Raw genomic sequence first — 23,633 nt, 5'->3', positions numbered from 1 at the left:
CTTATGAATAGGGTTCATCTTCTGAATAATAATAATAATAATAATAATAATAATAATAATAATAATAATAATAATAATAATAATAATCTTTGGAAGCTTGAATTTCAAGTCAATGGCCCCTTTGGTGGGCTTGTTCCATATGTATAGTATTCATCTTCTGAATAATAATAATAATAATAATAATAATAATAATAATAATAATAATAATAATAATAATTAATCTTTGGAAGCTTGAATTTCAAGTCAATGGTCCCTTTGGTGGGCTTGTTCCATATAGTATTCATCTTCTGAATAATAATAATAATAATAATAATAATAATAATAATAATAATAATAATAATAATAATAATAATAATAATAATTTTGTTTACTTATTTTTGTTTACAGACTAATATAAGCACTGGGAGAATTAAGTAACAGTTCTGGATATTCCAGTTTTAATTACTTGGAAGAAATAACTGGAAACATATGTGATTCACATTATATAAAGTATCCACTATTGCAAAAAAGCTAATTGCTTCCATTATTATTATTATTATTATTATTATTATTATTATTATTATTATTATTATTATTATTATTATTATTATTATTCAGAAAGTAAACCCCTATTCATATGGAGCAGGCCCACAGGGCCACTGATTTGCAATTCAATTTGCAATTCATTCTTCAGAAGAAAATTTCGTTTGAAAGAAGTTACACGAGGCAATAGGAAATACAGAAAGAAGAGATCAGTTATCTGAAAACAGTGATAAATTAACAGATTAATGAATAAGTAGATAGAAATGTTAATAAATTATTAAGTAATGCTGATGTATCTACCTATATAATCTCAGTGACTAATCAATTCAATTACTTATTTTTTTTCTACAAGCTATTGCCACGTTAAAACCGGCCTGGTTCAGCCAGTGGCTTCAGCCTCAAGAAAATCAACCTCAAGACAATCAGACATTCGTTGAATTACTGGATTCCCCAGATTCAGTCGAAGAATTCATCTCGGACGCAACGGATTCCCCATATTCAACCGAAGATTCCATCTTGGACGCAACGGATTCCCCATATTCAACCGAAGAATCCATCTTGGACGCAACGGATTCCCCATATTCAACCGAAGAATTCATCTCGGACGCAACGGATTCCCCATATTCAGCCGAAGAATTCATCTTGGAAGCAACGGATCCCCCATATTCAGCCGAAGAATTAATCTTGGACGAAGTCGATCCGGAAATCATAGGGATCTATAACAGGTTAGTGAACAGTGGCATTTATGGATTTTCAGGAACAGCTTAGTGAACAGTGGCATTTTATGGATTTTCAGGAACAGGTTAGTGAACAGTGGCATTTTATGGATTTCTAGGAACAGGTTAGTGAACAGTGACGTTTTATGGATTTCCAGGAAGAGCTTAGTGAACAGTGGCATTTTATGGATTTCCAGGAAGAGCTTAGTGAACAGTGACATTTTATGGATTTTCAGGAACAGGTTAGTGAACAGTGACATTTTATGGATTTTCAGGAACAGGTTAGTGAGCAGTGACATTTTATGGATTTCCAGGAACAGGTTAGTGAACAGTGACATTTTATGGATTTCCAGAAACAGGTTAGTGAACAGTGACATTTTATGGATTTTCAGGCATATATATAAAATTTAGGCCGAACGCCAAGCGCTGGGACCCATGAGGCCATTCAGCGCTGAAACGGAAATTGAGAGAAAAGGAGGTTTGAAAGGTGTAACAGGAGGAATACCTCGCAGTTGCGCTTTGGAACAATTGTGAGGAGAGGGTTGAGGAAAGTAAGATGGAAGTAAGATAATATGAACGGAGGCACAGTTAAAGGAATGAAAGAGGCTGCAGCTAGGGACCAAAGGGCCACTGCAAAGAACCTGAAGCAATGCCTACAGTGCACCGCGTGAGGTGCACTGACGGCACTAACACCCCACCCTTAGGGAATGAATTTTCTGGATTTTTGCAAAGTAATTCTGCGGTTTTTGGGGCGTCGGCCTTAATTGCTGTGGAAATGACTGAGCGCTGTAATATCATATCATCTAAGGGAGGGTTGGGACCAGGAAGGAAGGGAACACGTCCCCAAAGGAACATCTGCCAAGTAAATTATGAAATGAGTGGTTCAGTGAGCGTCAGAAACACCTGGGGAAAGGCTCATCCAAAAACAGCGACCCCGGCTAGGGATTACGCTGAGAAAAAGAAGCCCGGATGAATGAGGAGGGTTCAAACCAACTGCTTAATGAGCCGTTCAAGACGGAAGTACCTAGAGGAGGCGATTTAAAAACAGCGACCCCGGCTAGGGATTAAGCTGTGAAGAAGAAGAAGAAGAAGAAGAAGAAGAAGAAGAAGAAGAAGAAGAAGAAGAAGAAGAAGAAGAAGAACTCTTCTTCTTTATTTACACTTCTGGAATGCTCAAATCATCAAGTCCCTCAGTGTTTTGAGAACTTTAGAGAACACCAATTATTAAACGCGAGATTTATCATAATATAGGATTCCTTTGGTTTTTAAAATGGTTAAAAAATTCGATTCAACCCATGGTATTTAGTTACAGGCAAAATTAAAAAAAAACAATAATGTATTTCTGAAGAGTAGTGTTATGAAAATGAATAAAGAAATCAAATATACGTGGTTAATTCTGGTAACACAATGTATCAACATAACTGATACGGCTTTTTAGTTTTCTATAAAAGAAAACTATTGTGTTGGCTTTGTCTGTCCGTCCGCACTTTATTCTCTCCGCCCTCAGGTCTCAAAAACAACTGAAGCTAGAAGGCTGCAAATGGGTATGTTGATCATCCACCCTCCAGTCATCTAACATACCAAATTGTAGCCCTATAGCCTCAGTAGTTTTTATTTTATTTAAGGTTAAAGTTAACCATAATCGTGCTTCTGTCAACTATATAGGGTAAGCCACCGCCGGGCCGTGGTTAAAGTTTCATGGGCTGCGGCTCATACATTATTATACCGAGACCACCGAAAGACACATCTATTTTCGGTGGCCTTGATTATACGATGTAGCGGAGGCTGTACAGAAAACTCGATTGCGCCGAAGAAACTTCGGCGCATTTTTTACTTGTTGTTTTATGAAGATAATTTTTACCTTTAAAGCTGAACAGCAGTTATAATATAAAGGCTAAAAAGCAATGATAAAAGTGTCCTATATGCGTAAAACCTCTGATTTTATTGATTTATTCATTCTGTTTCTCTATTTTTATCTTAGTTATTCCTGAAGAACTCGGATTTCTAAAGGTGCAATTGTACAAATATTTCACACCGTCCCAGATCCCCTATTTTCCTTTTAATATTTAAAAAAATATTTTCCAGATACTTATCATCACATCCTACCGCAGGCGGAACCGAAGGAGAATGGGAAAAGGCCACTTGGGTACAGAAAATCTGGGAGGAGCAGGGTATGGACGGGGTACACCTGGTGCCCTACAATGTTCTGTTTTCATACCCGAAAAGAGACACGCCCAATGTGGTGAGTAACGAGAGAGTGATTCTTGATTAGTGAATAAAATAACTTTGGAATTTCAGTTTCATGTCACAGACCTTCGCAACATATTCGAAGTCATTGTGAAATTAATCTGGATTAAAATAATTGAATTCTAAAGTTAACTTTTACAAAAAAAAATACATATTTTAAAAAGCTCTCTAAGTATGCCTCTTGGAATTTCAGTTTATTTCGTCATACACTTTGTAATATAAAGTTAAAGCCAATGTAAAGTCAACTTTGACAATGGTATTTAAAATCTAAATGATTATTTATTTTACTAAAAACCACATTTTAAGATTCTATACTATGCCTCTGTATAAGACAGAGTGATGTTCTGAAGAAACTAATCGAACAAGGACAGTAACATCATTCCTTGTAGTTCATAAACAAATTCTAAGTTAAAATGCGTTGATCAAAGCACGAAGCTTCAAATGTATATAAAGGCAGTTCTAATAAACGCTATTCCTTTAAAACTACAGGTGCGCTTAGTAAACCAAAATGGACAGGTAGCCTGGTCAGCTCAGGGCTGGATCAAGCCACTGTACACTCAGAAGGAATTCTCACCGGACGCTTTTCCTGATATTGATGCGTATTCGGCATCAAGGGACATCAAGGTCCGTGTCTGTCGTCACTTTTACTCTTCCTTTGTTTTGAATCGATTATAAACAGGGGCTGCTTTTTCAATACTCAAAGTAATGCTACAACTACTACACTTGTTTTTATTGTTATCTTTTAAATACTGAAGAAATGAGGTGTAGATCATTTCTCTGATTCATAAACATAAAAGCGATTTGATGAGTACCATTTGTCTGTATTGATAACTGAGGCCGGACCTTTTGCAAAAAGAATTTACAGGTACCATGGCGAACTAGGGACTGAAGCTAAAAAAATATATGTTCATTAAAACGAAGGGTAGGAAAAGGAAGATTCCAAAGTGTTATAAATTTAAAATACGGATTTGTAGCCCGCACTCACAGCTTTCGAGTACTGACTTAGCCACCTAAAGAATGAGGTATAACTTGAGAGTGAACGATATTCTAGCCATTTAATGAATGTTTCACGTACTAGTTTAAAGACAGCTTAACTTTTGTATCCATGATTCAATTTTGATTTACATAAATACTTTTGCAACTCTCATTTTCTCACCTGTTTATATTTATGTGTTCTGGAAGCCACCATTCCTAAATTACATCTCTATTCTGGTTACTTCAAGTATTAATTCAAATTTATTTAAATTCAGGGCGACGTCGTTTACGCCCACTTCGGGAGGATGCAAGATTTCGATTTCCTGAAGAGCAGAGGAATCGACGTCACGGGAAAAATCGTCCTTACCAGATACAGGGAGACCTTCAAAGCTGATATTGTGAGTTCTCCTTCTGCTTCTTATATTCCTTTTCTTCCATCTCCTCTGTAACCTCTCCCATTTCCTCCTTTTTATGGTCTGTTGGCTGGAACCAATAGAGTCTCCTCCCTCCTCCATTATCTCTCTCTTTCCTCCTCTCTCCCCTAGGCTGGACCAGAGGACAGAACCTCCTCAATCACCTCTCTTTTTTACTCTCTCCTTTGCAGGAACCAAGGACAGAGCCTCTATCACCTCTCTCTTCTGTACTCTCTGATGGTGACTGGAACCAAGGACAGAGCCTCCATCACCTCTCTCTTCAGTACTCTCTGTTCTTAACTGGAACCAAGGACAGAGCCTCCATCACCTCTCTCTTCTGTACTCTCTGCTCTTAACTGGAACCAAGGACAGAGCCCTCCACACCTCTCTCTTCAGTACTCTCTGTTCTTGACTAGAACCAAGGACAGAGCCTCCATCACCTCTCTCTTCAGTACTCTCTGTTCTTGACTGGAACCAAGGACAGAGCCTCCATCACCTCTCTCTTCAGTACTCTCTGTTCTTGACTGGAACCAAGGTCAGAGCCTCCATCACCTTTCTCTTCTGTACTCTCTGTTCTTAACTGGAGCCAAGGACAGAGACCTCCATCACCTCTCTCTTCAGTACTCTCTGTTCTTAACTGGAACCAAGGACAGAGCCCTCCACACCTCTCTCTTCAGTACTCTCTGTTCTTGACTGGAACCAAGGACAGAGCCTCCATCACCTCTCTCTTCAGTACTCTCTGTTCTTGACTGGAACCAAGGACAGAGCCTCCATCACCTCTCTCTTCAGTACTCTCTGTTCTTGACTGGAACCAAGGACAGAGCCTCCATCACCTTTCTCTTCTGTACTCTCTGTTCTTGACTGGAACCAAGGTCAGAACCTCCATCACCTTTCTCTTCTGTACTCTCTGTTCTTAACTGGAACCAAGGACAGAGCCTCCATCACCTCTCTCTTCTGTACTCTCTGTTCTTGACTGGAACCAAGGACAGAGCCTCCATCACCTCTCTCTTCTGTACTCTCTGTTCTTGACTGGAACCAAGGACAGAGCCTCCATCACCTCTCTTCTGTACTACTTTGTTCTTAACTGGAACCAGGACAGAGCCCCATCACCTCTCTCTTCAGTACTCTGTTCTGACTGGAACCAAGGACAGAGCCTCCATCACCTCTCTCTTCAGTACTCTCTGTTCTTGACTGGAACCAAGGACAGAGCCTCCATCACCTCTCTCTTCCCTCCACCCTGTTCTTGGCTGGAATTGAGAACAGACCAATTGCCATTAATAAATAGAATCGCACGGATTAATGTGTATACTCCCTCACGAGCCATATTTACTGTACAATGTCTGACAATGAGTGATTTTCCAGGTATCAAACGCAGAGAGACTCGGGGCACTGGGAGTCGTACTCTACCCTGACCCCGAGATCTACGGGCCCAATGGAATACAGTCGTACCCAGATTCTTTACATTTACCAATCTCAGCTTCGCCTGTTGGGTCCGTTCAGCTGAGTGATGGAGATATACTTAAACCCCTTTCGCAGTCTTCTGGTTAGTGGCTATTGTTTCTTATCCTTGCAGTCTGTAGATAGGTGTTAAATGAATTATTTTGTGTAGTTAACCTGAATCCTGTCACAATAAATTATTCCATGCTCATATAATCTATACTAGACAGTTTTCTTAGCCATCAAATCTTACTCCTGTTCATAAAGTGTGTAAATATATATTTACCCAAGAGTGCCTAAAGTATACCTTCGCTCTGAAGCCAAACCAGTTGAATCGTTCATTTCATGACTTCATTCCATTTTTCATGACTCTCTCTGTCTCTCCCTTTAGATCACGGTCAACATATCCAGGTATCAAAAGCTTGGTTACCCACAATACCTGTTCAACCCATCCGTTACGACGATGCTATGAAAATCCTTAGGTAAGCTTAGTCGAATGATGCTGAGATATTCCACAGCTGATGAAAATGCATTTTGTTTATGTAACAATTAAGTGTGATAAAAGGCATTTTTAACCCTAACTGTACCTCCACACTACATTAAAATGTCACAGGCACGTCGGTAACTTATTGCATACATATCACAAACAGCTTGGAAAACATCAGCTGACCTTTGACGAACGCTTGATAATCATATGAAGCACTGGTTAGAACTACCAACAGGTCGTTGACTTGTATTCAACCTATTAGTGATATGTGTACGTTGAGTTGCCAACATGTTTATGACTAAAGTAAAACGTGTCATAAACATACGTCGAAAACTACTGCACAATCACAAACACGCTGAATACAAGTCAACAACTTATTGGCAGTTCTATCCAAATGGTTCCTTCTCCACTCACTGTCGCTGACTTGTTTTCAACCCGTTTGTGACACGTAAGCAGTAAGTTGTCAACATGTCCATGACATTTTAATGTAGTGTGGAGGTACCCTTAGGGTTAAAAATGCCTTTCATGTCAAATTTTACCCTGGTGTGGACGCACCCTCAGAATCCCTTGTCACCGTTTCTCTTCTAATCTTCCAGCCAGATGGGAGGAATCACAGCTCCCATGGCATGGCAGGGAGGTTTCAATACCACGTACAAAATAGGTCCAGGATTTACTACCCCCGGCAGGAAACTAGGACTGGAAATCCACGTCTATTTAGTGGAAACGACAACCTATAATGTTATTGGTGTTATTGAGGGGTCTGAGGAACCAGGTAGGTAATTTCAAGATTGCAGTTTCTGTTCTCTTGTGATGTATTATTATTGTAAGTTTGGTTCCACTTCATAAATATTTATGGCATAGAAAGTCCTTCGTGGGGAAGGGTTTCTTTTGACTACGCTTTGAATCTGCTGCTTTTTAGAAGTTGGGAGTTTTAAGTCATATTTTTTTTTTATCTTTGTCAATTACGGAAAGTAGAAATGAACTTATACATACAACGTTAAGTTGGTGAAGCACCTAATTCAATTTTTCTTTCTTGAACTGAGAGTGGAATTGAAAGAAAAATTACCATGTCTGTCTGAAAGAAAAATTACCATGTCTGCTCTGAGTCATGCTTCGTATCAACTGTAAATTACACAATACTTGTAGAAGGATTTTACAAAGCTCTCTAGATGCTGAGATGTTGCGAATTCCAGTTCTGTACCAACGCCGTCAAAATGCAGATGTGAATAAAACTTAGACTCACTCTAACTTTAAGCAAAGGCCTGTCGAAGCTTCTACAATGTTAAATATAATTCTCGAAGGACTCCTGATGATTGGCCTGACTAAGTATTCACTTCAGGTTTCAAGTTGCTTTCTTCCTTCTTCTTAAACCAGGAAATTATTGTATTCCTTCTCCATTTGAGGACGTCGAAGGCTGTAGTTATTGTCACGCAAGTCTGCTGGATCAAATCAATCTAGTATCTCAGTTTCGCTTTAGTAATTGCTCCAGTATCTGTCTCTGTTAGCAAGAAACATCCTTCGGTTGTCTGTTCCTTGAAGGGAAATGCTTTGAGAAACATGTGAGCTCCTGCAAGAATATTTTTACTAAAGCATCTGATGGTTTTAAAATCCTGAGTGTTCGCTTGTGAATTCATTTTAATAAATCTTTTGTTATACTCGGAAACCACAGTAAACAAGATTCTAGAAGCACTTATTATATTGGGACCAAGATTTCCCTCAAGTGAATCCCAGAACAAAATCTTGTTCTCAATAAGCAAGGGTTATTTTGTCTTCTCTTGTTAGTTACAGGGTTTCAGAATAAATAAGAGTTATTACACAAAACTTAACATCCGGTAACCATGCTTCTCTATTTTCTTCAAGGCTTGCTTACTGTAGCGCATAAAAAATCAATTTTCATCATGTATATATCTGGTGTCGATGGCCGAGGTTCCTTTGGAACCAGCCGATGTAGATCAGGCTGTCAGATGATTGATAAGAGCAACTGTGAATCAAGTGGCTGACCTTTGTTTCACTTTCTGAAAGAAAGAATCTGTTTTGTAACTGCTGCTAAAAAGACTTAACTGTTTAACTGACAAGGAAGAAGGGAAAACTTTTAATCTCCTGTTAGCTCTGGCATGAAGGACATTATTCTGTAACTAATGGATACCATTTTTAACAGATATGAATTCAGTCTTCACTCTTCCTTTGAAAGAGTTTTTTACAGTCAATCGAACCTATTTTGAGCTTATCATACACTGAATTTATATCTGTCTACTTACTGTCCCATTCCTTTTCTTGTCGTCTTTCATCCACAGACCGATATGTAATTGCTGGTAACCACAGAGATGCCAAGCTATTTGGCGCAATAAATCCTTCATCGGGAACGGCAGCCATGCTGGAAGTGTCCCGCGTTCTCCTCGATCTCAAGAACGAGACAGGTAATGTGTTGAGAGTTTATTATGCTACTTTATTTTTCCTTTTATATAACTCAATGAATTATGATGCTTTCTTGCAAGTGTTGTATAAGATAAGTTATATTGCCAAGAAACCGTTTTCCCCAAAAATGGGTGTCTCCAAAACCACAATTCACGAGTCCACCTAGAAGGTTGTAAATCCTTCAGCTTTTCTTTCCTTGACTTATCGTAGGCTTTAAGGTGACCTGATAACCTCCTTCCTGGCAGGCTACTGAACACCTTTAAGTTGAAACTCATAGGCCTATGGCTTTTGCTCTGTAATCATCCAGTCTGCTGGAGTCTTTCTCTCTCATAATCTTTCTGCCAGGCTACTGAACGCCTTTAAAACTCATAGGCCTATGGCTTTTGCTCTGTAATCACCCAATCAGACTTGAGTCTTTCTCTCTGATAATCTCCTTCCTGTCAGGCTACTGGACGCCTTTAAAACTCATAGGCCTATGACTTTTGCCCCTTCAAACCTCGTCCTGTGGTTCCCTCATAGATTAAAAGATGCCCCTCGTTATCAGGATGGAAACCGAGGCGCTCCATCGTCTTCTGCTCCTGGGGTTCGGAGGAGTACGGCCTAATCGGCTCCACCGAATGGACGGAGGAATTCGCGAAGCTGTTGGCCGGACGGGCTGTTGTTTACCTGAACGTCGACACGGCGATTGAAGGTATGAACTATAAATATATATAGGCAGGACCCACTGGGACTAAGGTTCGTAAGTTACCGACTTTATCATGACTGGTATATTACCGATGTGGACTTATTAGTTATCGATTTTACCCGGTCGTTTTGCTGCCCGTTTCTCTTTATTTTCATACAAAGCAAAAATGGCAACGGGATTTTTAACTTCGATGGTGCTTGTGAAATAAAAAAAATAATCTAAAAGTAGTGATTATTGTGTACAGAAAAAATGCGAAAATAATGATTTAAGAAAAAAATATCCGCATTCTCACTATATCAAGATTCATTGACCACTTAACACTAAATTATCATTCTCTGGGCCATCCTATGGACCAAAGAATGATAATTCGGGAGAAGCATCGATAACTTCCCAACTGCTTGAAAGAGAGATCTTCTAGATTGCATACTCTATTTTTTTCTTGGCGTCAGAGACAAAATGTTCGTTTTCTAACCAAAAGAGCAGACGATTAATGATAGTCTATATTTTCCCCAGGTAACTACACCTTCAAAGCTGCCTCGTCGCCGCTTCTGACAAAAGTTCTCTTCGACGCCGCCGTCAAGGTAAGTTCAGATTTATGGATTTCTTAAAGGAACTGCCGGCATTATATGCTAAAAGAATAATACAGGGACTCTGTAGCTATTCGAGTGTGTGGCAATGACTGTCAAGTGATCACAGGGTTTTAGGCAATTCGGAGTCACTCGAGCGAGCGCATGCGTTTCTTCGTATCGTAATTCAGTTCAGAGAACTTTGCATGCCTCATTCCGGAGAATAAGTGCTTTTCTTAAATATAGTTATTTTGAGTTTTCTGAAGAGAAAACTATTGTGCCGGTTTTGTCTGTCCGTCCGCACTTTCTCTGTCCGTCCTCAGATCTCAAAAACTACTGAGACTAGAGTGCTGCAAATTCTTATGTTGATCATCCACCCTCCAATCATCAAACAAACCAAATTGCAGCCCCCTGTCCTCAGTAGTTCTTATTTTAATTAAGGTTAAAGTTAGCCATGATGGTGCCTCTGGCACCGCAACATCACAGGTCACCAAGGCACGCTGAGAGTTTTATGGGGCGCGGCTCACACAGCATTATACTGACTACCGTATTTTCCCTGGCCTTGATTATACACTGTGCAGAAAACTCGACTGCGCCGAAGAGATTTCGGAGCAATTTTAACTTTTTTTTTTTTTTTTACATTTTAACATTGCTTGTGATTTCAGGTACCTAACCCAGATGAGGACGAAGTCAACGCCGGAAGACTGACAGTCTATGATACCTGGGCCTTGCGCCAGCCTGACGATAATCATCCTGGTACCCCCAGGTAAGGTCTTTGTATAAGGAAAAATGGACACGTTGTATTGTATCAACGCCAAAACTATTGCAGTACATTATACATATGAATTAATCACTATAATGCATTACATAATTATAGCATGTACGTCCGTTGAGTTAAACATGAAAAAATTCATTAAAATTTTAAGTGCTTGTAATCATTGCAGTTGGGTCTTTCCCATTTATTTTCCTTCTTTCATATTTCATTTCTTCGTTTTCCTTCCCTTAAATCTTAACCTTTCTTCCTCTCAACACGGCAGCTGGTCCTATATAAATGGTAATAACATATCAGAGAAAAATAAATGAGAACTGGTTAGTAGATAATAAGCTTACAACATACAGATACATAGACAGTTAGATAGATAGATAGATAGATAGATAGATAGATAGATAGATAGATAGAAATTCGACATTATCTGAAACACTTCTATTCTTAGTTTTCTGTAATAGAAAGCTATTGTGCCGGCTTTCTCTATCCGTCAGCACTTTTCTGTCCGCCCTCAGATCTTAAAAACTACTGAGGCTAGAGGGCTGCAAGTTGGTATGGTGTTCGTCCATCCTCCAGTCATCAAACTTACCAAATTGTAGCCCTCTAGCCTCAGTAGTATTTTATTTTATTTAAGGTTAAAGTTAGCCATAATCGTGCCTCTGGCAACGATATAGAACAGGCCACCACCGGGGCCGTGGTTAAAGTTTCATGGGCAGCGGCTGGCTCATACAGCATTATACCGAGACCACCGAAAGATAGATCTATTTTCGGTGGCCTTGATTATACGATGTACAGAAAACTGCGCCGAAGAAACTTCGGCGCATTGTTTACTTGTTATTTACTGTACAGCTTTTATGCTTTCAATTCTCTAGGGCAGCACCGAACTGAACCCTGAACCTCCAAAAATAATCTAAATCAAAAGGAAATTAATGTGTAGTACTTTATTAAAATACTTGAGGTTTCAGAGGAACTAAGAATGGCGTAACTGATCAGCGAAGATGATCACCTCTCGTGTTACTGATCAGCAAGAGAGATCAGCTATGGTGTTTACAGATCAGCATGGTATGTCAGCTCTGCTATTTCTGATCAGCTTAGCAGGTAAAACCCTGCTGTTACTGATGAACAGATCAGATAACATCAGGTAGTATTGATCGGCACAGATCGCAAACTCTGGTATTACTCATCAGCAAGACGAGTCAAGTCGCTGTTGCTGATCAGAACAGCAGGTAATACTGATCAGAACAGCAAGTAAAACTGATCAGAACAGCAGGTAATACTGATCAGAACAGCAAGTAGTACTGATCAGAACAGCAGGTAATACTGATCAGAACAGCAGGTAGTACTGATCAGAACAGCAGGTAATACTGATCAGAACAGCAGGTAGTACTGATCAGAACAGCAGGTAATACTGATCAGAACAGCAGGTAAAATCTGCCATTGCTGATCAGCACAGTCAGTCAGCCCTGCTTTTACAGTTCAGCAAAAGAGACCAGCTCTGAATTCTCTGAGCCAGCAAACGATGGAGCATACTATCTATCTATCTGTCTATCTATCTATCTATCCATCTATCTATCTATACGCACATATATAGACACACACATATACACACACACATAGAATGTAGATGTCAGTTTCTTTGTATAGATTAAGATTTTTAAACTGTCTCCTAATCAGGCTCCACGAAATAGGCGCAGAGAGCGACTACAAAGGTTTCCAGCACAAATTGGGCATCCCTTCCCTCGACATCTGTTATACGCACAGCAAAGTAAGTTTTCTGGCTATCTTATATATTTTATTTCCTAGTTATTCATATTCCATCCTTTCCACAGTTTTTCAAATTTTACGAACCATATGGTTTGTGACCCCACGAAAACTAATAAAATATTACTTTTTGTATCACCTGCAGTTGATTGCAAGTGTGTGTGTTAGTGATTTACTGAGTTGTAAGGCTTTCGACTTATTGTACTAAAATTTTTGTATACACGTCCACAAGATATGTAACAAATCATACTTTTCAATTAGTATGTCTCAAATTTCGCTATTCATTACCTTTCATCTTCCTTGTAAATGTTAAATTAGGGCTGTAAAACGATAAAAAATGACTAGGTATCTATATCCTACCGAAATTGTTCAAAACTCATTATAAAAATGTTAAATAATAAATTTCATAAAATTACAAAGCCACAAAATACACACTACAATGAATACAGTGAACCTGTAACAAAAAGAAAGTAAACTTAAATATTCTGATTATTCACATATATATATATATATATATTCCTTGTTAGCTGACCCTTTATTTACACACCTAAGAAATACTAAAATATATTTGGGTATTATCTGGTATTTTACGTCCGCAACTACTTTACTTTCGAATATATTCCGTGGGGGTTAAAAGGATAGACAGACTTTTTATCTTTTTTTCTTTTTATGGAGGCTAAAATCTGAACGCAGCTTTGTATCTCACGTCCATTTTTTTTTCATTAATCACGTACAGGACGTGAATGAGAGGACCTTCAATCAGAGAACGGTAGCTCCGGAAGATCTAAATATCGACCGAGACTTCGAATTTCACGCAGCTTTGACAAAGATTTGGGCCGTTCTGGCTGTCAGCTTTGCCGATGCTCAGGTAGTCTTGAAGGTTCTTGATAAAATGATTGATTTATTATATATATATATATATATATATATATATATATATATATATATATATATATATATATATATATATATATATATATATATATATATATATATATATATATATATATATATATATATATATATATATATCAGCGGCTTGGAGTGCAAATATTTCATATAACAGCATCAATGTATGATTGACATATTCTGACCCCAAAAAGTATTTGATCTGCAAATATGCTCTCATTTTCCAACTGTAATATTGTTAATAAATTTATATACCTCACCTTCTTCCCCAGATACTACCATTATCCCTGATGGCCTACAGCTCGTACATCATGTCTGCCTACCATGAGGTTATCTTAGGCATAGGACAGCATGTCGCCAAGACTAACCTGACCTTGGGTGAGTTGTTCCCGTAGACCTTTTGTTGTAGCCATGATTTAGGTTGCAAATATGATTAGGTTATTCAGCACTGAAAAGGAAATTGAAATTAAATGGTTTGAAAGGTGTAACGGGAGGAAAACCTCACGGCTGCACTGTGAAACAAGTGTTAGGAGAGGGTTGAGAAAAGTAAGATGGAAGAAGAGAATGAGAATGGATCTCCAGTATAAAGAATGAAGGGGGTTGCAGCTAGGGGCCGAAGGTACGCTGCGAAGAACCTTAAGTAATGCCTACAGTATAGCATGTGAGGTACAATGACGGCATTACCCTCCCTACGGGAGATTACAAATAGATTACAAATAGTGTACTGTACACTGATCTTTTAATAAACAAATCCCAAGCAATTGAAGGGTGCATAAATAATCTAAAATAAAGTGATAATATCACTATTTTGCTTTTATCTTTGCTGTGATGAAGTGAATATTATGTTCTAGTTTAATATGACAATTGATGTGTAATTAAAGTAAACACAATGCCTTCTTTGCTTCTTGAATTCTATACACTTTTTGGATATGTACCTGGTAAAAAGTGACCAGTAGATTTTGTGAAAATATATATAGGCCTATTCACACTTCCAACTATTCATTTGTGACTACATAAAACTTTGGCAGATATTGTCCATCATTTCATCAAATGAGACGATGGCCCTTTGAAGTAGGGACGAGAAATTTATCCCACTTATAATTTACAAACCAATCTGCTTATCCAACATCAGACATCGTTATGGCAACTCTTATAGAACCCTTTTCATCTAATCATTCCTCCCTTCATTTTCAGAAAAAAAAAAGATTCGTAATTTTGATTTGGAAATAAATATCAATACTTTCTTTCCAGCACAATTCGGTGAGGCAGTGTTGGAGTTCGGCCTGGCTGCGGAGGAATTTACGGAAAAATTAGCATTTATTGATACTGACAAGTAAGGATGGACTGTTCTCTGCAAAGACGCCTTAATTACGGTGCTAATGGTTATAGTAGAATGTATTATTCTTCACTAGTTGAGCTGACATGATTGAAACTCCTAATATATAAGAATAATAATAGGATTTCTAGTTCAGAGAAGCACCATTGCTAAACTATTAAGATCGAGGTACATGTATCAAAGAGGAGCCTAGGCTAGATTTTAGTAACCTCTAGTGCATTGCCTGCTTATGCCGCGACCTATTAGAGAGGAAAGTTTTTACTTTAATACACACACACACACACACACACACATGCCTCGCAGCACCCCAGTGTTTCCCTTTCCTTCGTGGATTTTATCTTTATTTATATATTCATCACGTTCCATATTTTCGTGATTCAGTTATACACACACGTATATATATACAGTATATATATATATCCACACACATACATATTATTAGTATATTCTTATATTATATATATATATATATATATATATATATATATATATATATATATTGACATATATATAATTCAGTCTAGTACTAAATGCCTTCATTTACTAATACCAGAAACAGCTTCTCTCGAACGCCACAAAAGTCTGCTTGCTTCAGGAACCTGTGTAAAATTTCACGAAATCTTAATAATAATAATAATAATAATAATAATAATAATAATAATAATAATAATAATAATAATAATATTCCCAAACTCTGCGACAGCCCCCTGGCAGTGAGGAGAGCGAACGACAAGCTGATGATGGTCGAACAAGCGTTCATCGACCCGCTTGGAATCCCGGGCAGGGCGGACTTCAAGTAAGAACTTACTTTTCTGAAGAACACTCGAGGTTTTTTCTAAATTACAAAATAATTACATAGGAAGAATGAATAAAATTTCCATAAAAGAGTATATTAATTGCTGTTTTTGAGTAGCCAGTAATTAAAGCAAAATGTTTAAATTGGCAGTTTAGAGGGATTGTGCTTGTGTAAAGAAATGTATACTGTGTTGATGTATACTGTAACCATATTGTACATATTGTAATTGTAAATAATCTAAGTTTAATCCTTTCAATAAGAAGTAAAAAAAATTAAACAATGTAATTGACTGAGTTACATTACTTAATATGCTAGGGTTTAAGATATTTTGCAGAGATTCTATTTATACTATTTGACAAATGATGCGTCCCACTACAGTACAACATGTCATCAACACCACTGGTAACTTATCGCACAGATATCACAAACATGTTGAATAAAAGTTGTTGGCATGTTGGTAGTTCTAGCAAAAGCTTCACAATTATCCAGCACTGGCCATGGGGTTCGTTCTCCACTTACGGTCGTTGCCTTATTTTCAATCTGTTGGTGATATGTAAGAGATAAGTTGCCGACATTTTTATGACATCGACAGAAACACCTTGTCCCTCTTATCCATCTGATCTCATTTCTGTTTGTGTTACGTAGGAGATAAGTTGTTAACATGCTCATGACACTGACAAACATGTCGTCCCTCTTATCCTTCTAATGTTCTCATTTCTGTTTGTGATACGTAGGAGATAAGTTGTTAACATGTTCATGACGTTAACAGAAATATATTTTTTCTCTTATGCTTCTAATGTTCTCATTTCTGTTTGTGGTACATAGAAGATAAGTTGTTAACATGTTCATGACATCGACAGAAACCTCTCGTTCCTCTTATCCTTCCGATGTTCTTTTGTTTACAGTCACGTCGTGGTGGCACCGCGCATGAGCAGCACCTTCTCCAACAAGGCTTTCAACTGTCTGACTGACGTTCTGGAAGACATTACCATGTTCGACCAAGAGGAACAACTAAGGCGTTGGAAGGTGTTCGCCCAGCACCTGGAAGCTGTCACTTACTTGATGGAGTCGGCTGCCAAAGTCTTGAGGAATGACCTTTGGTGACTGTACTAGAGGCTCTGTCTACAGTCTACAATAAAACCGTATTTATTATTCGATAGGAATGCCATAAAACTGCCCACGTCTTTCAAGAGGAGGTTGTGATGTTATGATACTTGTTAGCACATATCCGTTTTCTTTGGATGTTTATGTTTGGTGCATTCCACGTTTTTCTTTTAACCTTGCTCAAGTGAACCTTTAGAAATTAGAATAGCAAATGGTTGAGGAGAGGACAGTTCTCAAAAGTATCTGCTGAGGAAACTGGTCCCTGTGAGACTGCTTTCTTTGACTGCCGAGTGTGAGCAGAAATAGTGAATGCTGAAGTATGTGGTGTTCAAAACAAAAATATATGTAATGTGGTTTCTTGTATAAATAACCTTGAGATATTTTCCTTTCACTTCATATAAAATTTCTAGTAAGAAAAGAGGGATAAATCGTGGGTAAACGACCCTACCATAAAATTAATAAAAAAATAAAAAAAACCTTATGAACATATCAGAAGCTCCCGTGCAAAACCTAAATCCATAACTGTTAAAATTGGTGTCCACTACTTTGTTTAATTTTCATAAATCAGATCTTTAATTAATTTTTTCTCAGTCTCCTGCCTTTGACAGCGCCTTACTCCTAAGCTGTGGCTATACTTTATTAATTTCATGTATCTTTGACCCTTGAACATTGAAATGTCACCACCCTGGCCATTTAGTCTTTGGAACTGACGTGAGTATATGCTTAGTTTGACCTTGTTTCGCTCACATTCAGTACTGCTCGTGACATTTATAAGTTAAATCCTGATAAAGTTACATTAACCCAAGAAACTCTTCTTTTTCTTCAATCACGATTTAAATCATTGGCTGATTCCGTAAAATTCATTGAGTTACTTAATGGTATACGTTCTGGTTGCGGTTTCTTTTGAAGTGTTGATATATTTTATATGACAAAAACTAAATTAAGTTATCAAGACATGAAAATGTACGTTTTCTATACATAGAAGACGGATATTCATCCTTTTACTGTACCTCCTTTCATATTGTCTTTCTTCTATCTTGCTTTCCAGCCTCTCCTAACAAATGATTCACAGTACAACTGCTTTGAGGTTTTCCTCCTGTTACACCTTTTCAAACCTTTGACTGTCAATATCCGTTTCAGCGCTGAATGACCTCATAGGCCCCAGTACTTGGCGTTTGGCTTGAATTGTATATTCAGTTCACTTCAAATCATAATATATCCAAAAAGGATATTTTTCCATTTAGGTGATTCGACTAAATGGAAATTTGTGCATTCCGAAGACAGATACACATCGTCAAACACATTAACTAACCACGAGTGAATAATACCATTGCAAGAAAAGTCTTTCGTAATAACAAGCAAATAAAGAATTAACAAGAAAATAAAAAGAGAGAGAGAAAAATATCTATTTTCCGACGCATGCGTGCATTACGCCCGAAGACTTCCTGTCGAGAGGTGGTGGGGAAGTTCAGAAAAATTTCTTTTTCCGAAAACAGGAAGACTATAGTAGGCTCCGCTGCTTTTGGTAAAGAGCGAGGATACGCCTTCCTGCTCCACTTGATTGCAAGGATGAAATGAAATCCTGGAACCCCCCAAACGACGCGTATTTCCGAAGCGTCTGTGTTGTGTGTTTGTTTATGTATGTATGAATATGTACGAGTTCCTATTGGTACGCTAGATTACTACGCTAGCTTGTTCTTGCTAGGAGGGGTGACAGTGAGTCTACCTAGATTCCCCAAAAGCCGTGTGTATTTCCGAAGCTTCTGTATGAGTGCTGTGTGTGTGTGTTTGTGTATGAGTGTATGTGATGGTATACATCCTATTATACGCTTGTATGTTCTCGCTGGAAGAGGCAACAGACGTCTACCTGGAACCCCCCAGAAAGTGTATTTCCGAAGCTTCTGTGTCGTGTGTGTTTGTGTATGTGTATGCGGGTGTATGTATGAGTGTATGTGGTGGTATACATCCTATTATATGCTCTTATGTTCTCGCAGGAAGAGGTGACAGTGCGTCCACCTGGAACTTGGGCCCCAAAGACGCGTATTTCCGAAGTTTGTATGTTGTGTGTATGTGTGTATGAATGTAAGGGTTCCTATACGCACGATTATTGCGCTCGCTTTTTCTCGCTTGGGGGAGGGGGAGAGAGAGAGAGAGAGAGAGAGAGAGAGAGAGAGAGAGAGAGTGTGTATGAGTTCGTATACACCCTATTATTCGTTTGTATGTTCTCGCTAGTGGAGGCAAAAGTGAGTTTAACTCTATATAACCTTTCTTTTTAAGTACCGAGACTGATTGGCTGACTTATGTGATTTTTTACTTATCCCATTTTTTAATCGTTAAGACTGAATCAATTTTACGCCAGAAGTAAAATCAAGATTACCGCAGACAAGAAAAATTATTTATGATCACTTATAGACGTTTACGACAATGTCGCACTTTTCAAAAGGACACTCCAATATGTTTCAATGTCTGATTTTGTCTAATAAAACATTTGCTTAGATCTGAAACCACGTTACTGCCCACGCAAGTAAACAAACTACCTAGAATTGAGAAAGACTTTAAAACATCCGCTGGGTCTAAGACGGGTTTAGGGGTGGATTTAACAACAGAATACCTGACATTTTACTAAAAAATGGCGTAATGAAACTTCTGTCATTAAAGGCATGATGTTAAGTTTATGGAAGCGTACGAAAATGGGCAATATTATTCCGTCCCAGTGAAACGCCCCTTTGAAAAACTCACCAGAGCGGTACAGAAACTGGGGACATAGAACTGGGAAAACCCATAGGTAGGATATAGGATTTCGGCAACTTTGCTCGTCTTAATTTTTTCAGCACATACATACATAAATACATACACATACACATTTATGTATATATACATACACACACAAAATATACATAGGTTATGTGGATGCATTTGTAAGAATACAATGTCACTACAATCGCTATTTGAGCCTTCTCTCTCTCTCTCTCTCTCTCTCTCTCTCTCTCTCTCTCTCAGAGGTGTATAATAAAAGTACGTACTGAAATTAGATAACGGATCAGTATATACTGTATATATACACAATATTAGATATATATATATATATATATATATATATATATGTATATATATACACGTATGTATGTATATTTGAGGGTACTGTGTTTAATATGAACCAGATAGAACCACATAAAGCCAATCCTAGCCAAGAGTACCGTACTCAATGCTTCTTTCCACAACCCTACACTTTGAAGACATAAATCCTTTGCACCTAACCATCCCGCAATCTAAAGGATACAGTAGGAACTTGGAGGAAATATTATAAGGTATGAACCGTTTTAAATCACTGAGTTCACGCGCGTAATCGTGAGTCACCGCTTTCTTGAGAATTACGCGCGAAACTGTGACCGAATCTAATGTACCAAAACCACTTTATTCTGTCGAAATAGACTTATAACGACTGGTGCTGTGCATGACGAATTCTTCGAAAATAGAATGATGAGGATTTTTCAATGTTTTTCAGTTATTTTAGCAGTGTCTATGACGAGAGTGTTCTTGGGTCACAAATAATAGCGCGTACACGTAAGGTAACAAAGAAATAGAAATAAGTATAAGGAATTGGATTGGAGAATAAAATTTAGGACAAAGGCCAAACGCTGGGACCTCTGAGATCACTCAGCGCTGAAAATAATGTTGAAATAATTGTTAGGAGAGGGTGGAAAGTCAGGTGGAAGTGAGAGAATATGAGCGGAGGAGCAGTAAAAGGAATGAAAGGGGTTGCAGCTAGAGGTCTAAGGGACGCTGCAAAGTACCTTGAACAGTGCCCACACTGCACCGCGTGAGGTAAACAGCTGTTTGTAAATGTATTCTATAGACAAAACAATAGCGTAACTGATGCGGTGTGCCTAAACTCTCTCGATACCTTGATATGTAAAAGATATGTTATATATTCTGCATTTGCACTGTTGTTAGGACGAACGACTACAAGCAATATATTTGGGCGTTGGTTCCTAACAAGTCTGCATAACGGCATATGCACTTATGCACAACAAGCAGCAATTTCTTTGTTAGGTCTTGGCAACTAAATATCTTTGTTGCATGCCAAGCGAGAGCTAGTTCTGACACAAGTTCTTACTAAGTTTATAATCATAAAATCAACATTTATCGTCTTAGAAAAAGGCGGACGAGAAGAACCTCTGGAAAAAATAAATAAATAAATAAAAAGTGGGTAAGGAGAAACCTGCTTAGAATTTCGATATATTCACTTAGGTGGTATTATCATAAATTTCAGTCTTCATTAAACTGTAAATACTTGACATCCTACGGCGGATTTAGAGAGAAGATTGAAAACAGTTTGGAGACTGAGAATATTTTAAAGGCTGGGAAGATTTTAAAGACGGAATCCTTTAAAGACTGGGAATATTTTGAAGATTGGGAATACTTTAAAGACCGGGAATATTTTAAAGATTGAGAACACTTTAAAGATTAAGAATACTTTAAAGACTGAGAATATTCAAAGAATGAGAATATATAAATATTTAGATTTTTAATGATTGAGAATATTTTAGACCGAGAATATTTGAAGATTGAAGATGTTGCACAGATTAAGAATATTTTAAAGACTGAGAATATTCAAAGATTAAGAATATTTGAAAGACTGAGAATATTAAAAAGAATGACAATATCTTAAAGATTAAGAATATTTTAAAGATTGAGCATACTTTAAAGATTAAAAATATTTTAAAGACTGAGGATATTTCGAAGATTAAGAATATTTTTAGAATACTTTAAAGACTGAGAGTATTTTAAAGATTAAGAATATTTTCAAGACAGAATATTTTAGAATGAGAATATTTCAAAAATTACGAATATTTGAAAGACTGAGAATATTAAAAAGAATGACAATATCTTAAAGATTAAGAATACTATAAAGATTAAAACTATTTCAAAGACGTCACCGACAGCAGTGTCAATCTGGCCAACAGACAAATCCACCTACGTCACTCAATCAATGAATGTCATGTTTCCATGGAACCAGAATCAGATGGACCTTAAAAAAAAAAATAAATCAACACCCATACGCCCCTCAGTGAGAAGATAATGACATGGACACACGCCCACTTCCTTGCAAACATTTTTTACTGCAAGCAAACTTGATTCTGAAAGCGACAGCAACATGGGACACTGCGCAGTATTATATTTTACGTCGTCTGATAAAACTTGTTTTTTGTATGTTTGAATTTATTTTACTTTCCATCCTTATAGGCCTATACATACATACATACATGAATACATACATACATACATACATGCATACATACATACATACACACATGAATACTGGCTGATACATGCATTTATCATACACATAATTCACTCAAGGAACCTGGCTGACAAATGCATTTATCAATTATAATTCAATAAGGTATGTATATATGAATATCATATAATTATATAATTTTTATATATGTATGTATATACAAATATATATATGCATATATATATATATATGTATGTATATATATATATATATAGGTATATATAATTTCTATTTATATATATATCTTTATACATATATATATATATATATATATATATATATATATATAATTTCATATATATATATATATATATATATATATATATATATATATATATATATATATATATATATATGAGAATCATCTCTATCAAACATTCACGTAAGCTACTCGACAGTTGCTTACAAAACAAAAAAAACTCCTCAAATCCTTCAGAAATGTTTTTATTCCCTTTTAAATAGGATGAGGAGCATATATCCGAAATTGCGAAGCATAGAACAAAAAAATTAAGCAGAAAAATAAAGAATAAAGCTAAATCCCAATGGAGGACTTCCTCTTCCCCTGATGTTCATTACCTTTCGTATCAATCGTCCGATCGAGACAATGAGGCATCCGCTGTGACTAAGGTATTCTGGGAGAGGTGACGGAACTCCATCCTGGAGTACGCCGGAAGCCTCTCTCTCTCTCTCTCTCTCTCACCTCCTACACACCTCTTAAGGAATGTTATAATAGTGCAGACATTTTCAGTGGGACTGGAATTGTTTATTATTTTTTCATAATATTCTTTTTTTTAAGCAGTCAGGTCACTGTTTTTGATAGTGATTTAAACCATTATATTAAGGAGACCTGTATTCTTTATATCTTAAAACAAAATTTATTAATGGACCACCATAAGAAATTACAAAGGGGTATAATTTGTTACTCTGTTCAATATTAAATAAATCAAATAAATTATATAATATATATATATATATATATATATTTATATATATTTATATATATATATATATATGTATATATATATATATATATATATATATATATATATATATATATATATAATATATATATATATATATCCCTATATATATATATATTTCTTCTGTAATGAACATTAATATTAGCATTCAGACAGCATTATTTATTTTCTGACTCGAGATGCGTATACTTTACATTTCACACTATAAACAGTAAA

At 37.0% G+C, this 23,633-nt stretch overlaps 1 protein-coding gene across 1 annotated transcript; it reads left to right on the top strand.

Annotated features, from left to right (window-relative positions):
• The first annotated feature begins 1,267 nt into the window (after positions 1–1,267).
• LOC136847613 (putative N-acetylated-alpha-linked acidic dipeptidase) lies at positions 1,268–17,279 on the top strand. Its single transcript, XM_067119330.1, has 18 exons — positions 1,268–1,324; positions 2,864–2,904; positions 3,324–3,480; positions 3,975–4,109; positions 4,736–4,858; positions 6,236–6,416; positions 6,702–6,792; positions 7,394–7,569; positions 9,092–9,214; positions 9,757–9,903; positions 10,411–10,478; positions 11,129–11,229; positions 12,904–12,994; positions 13,727–13,858; positions 14,172–14,277; positions 15,151–15,232; positions 15,939–16,031; positions 16,937–17,279. The coding sequence occupies exons 1-18, from the start codon at positions 1,268–1,270 to the stop codon at positions 17,133–17,135; spliced, it is 2,103 nt and encodes a 700-aa protein (XP_066975431.1). The 3' UTR covers positions 17,136–17,279.
• Positions 17,280–23,633: the final 6,354 nt, after the last annotated feature.

The sequence above is a fragment of the Macrobrachium rosenbergii genome, chromosome 17 (genome assembly GCF_040412425.1).
Source record: "Macrobrachium rosenbergii isolate ZJJX-2024 chromosome 17, ASM4041242v1, whole genome shotgun sequence".
NCBI classification, from domain to species: Eukaryota; Metazoa; Arthropoda; class Malacostraca; order Decapoda; family Palaemonidae; genus Macrobrachium; species Macrobrachium rosenbergii.
This window is presented reverse-complemented; position numbering and strand designations above follow the sequence as displayed.

Coding starts and splice junctions, on each gene's coding strand:
- LOC136847613 (XM_067119330.1), top strand. CDS start 1,268: ATGGATTTTCAGGAACAGCTTAGTGAACAGTGGCATTTTATGGATTTT. Junction 7,570..9,091: donor TGAGGGGTCTGAGGAACCAG/GTAGGTAATTTC, acceptor TTTCATCCACAG/ACCGATATGTAATTGCTGGT. Junction 9,215..9,756: donor CGATCTCAAGAACGAGACAG/GTAATGTGTTGA, acceptor CCTCGTTATCAG/GATGGAAACCGAGGCGCTCC.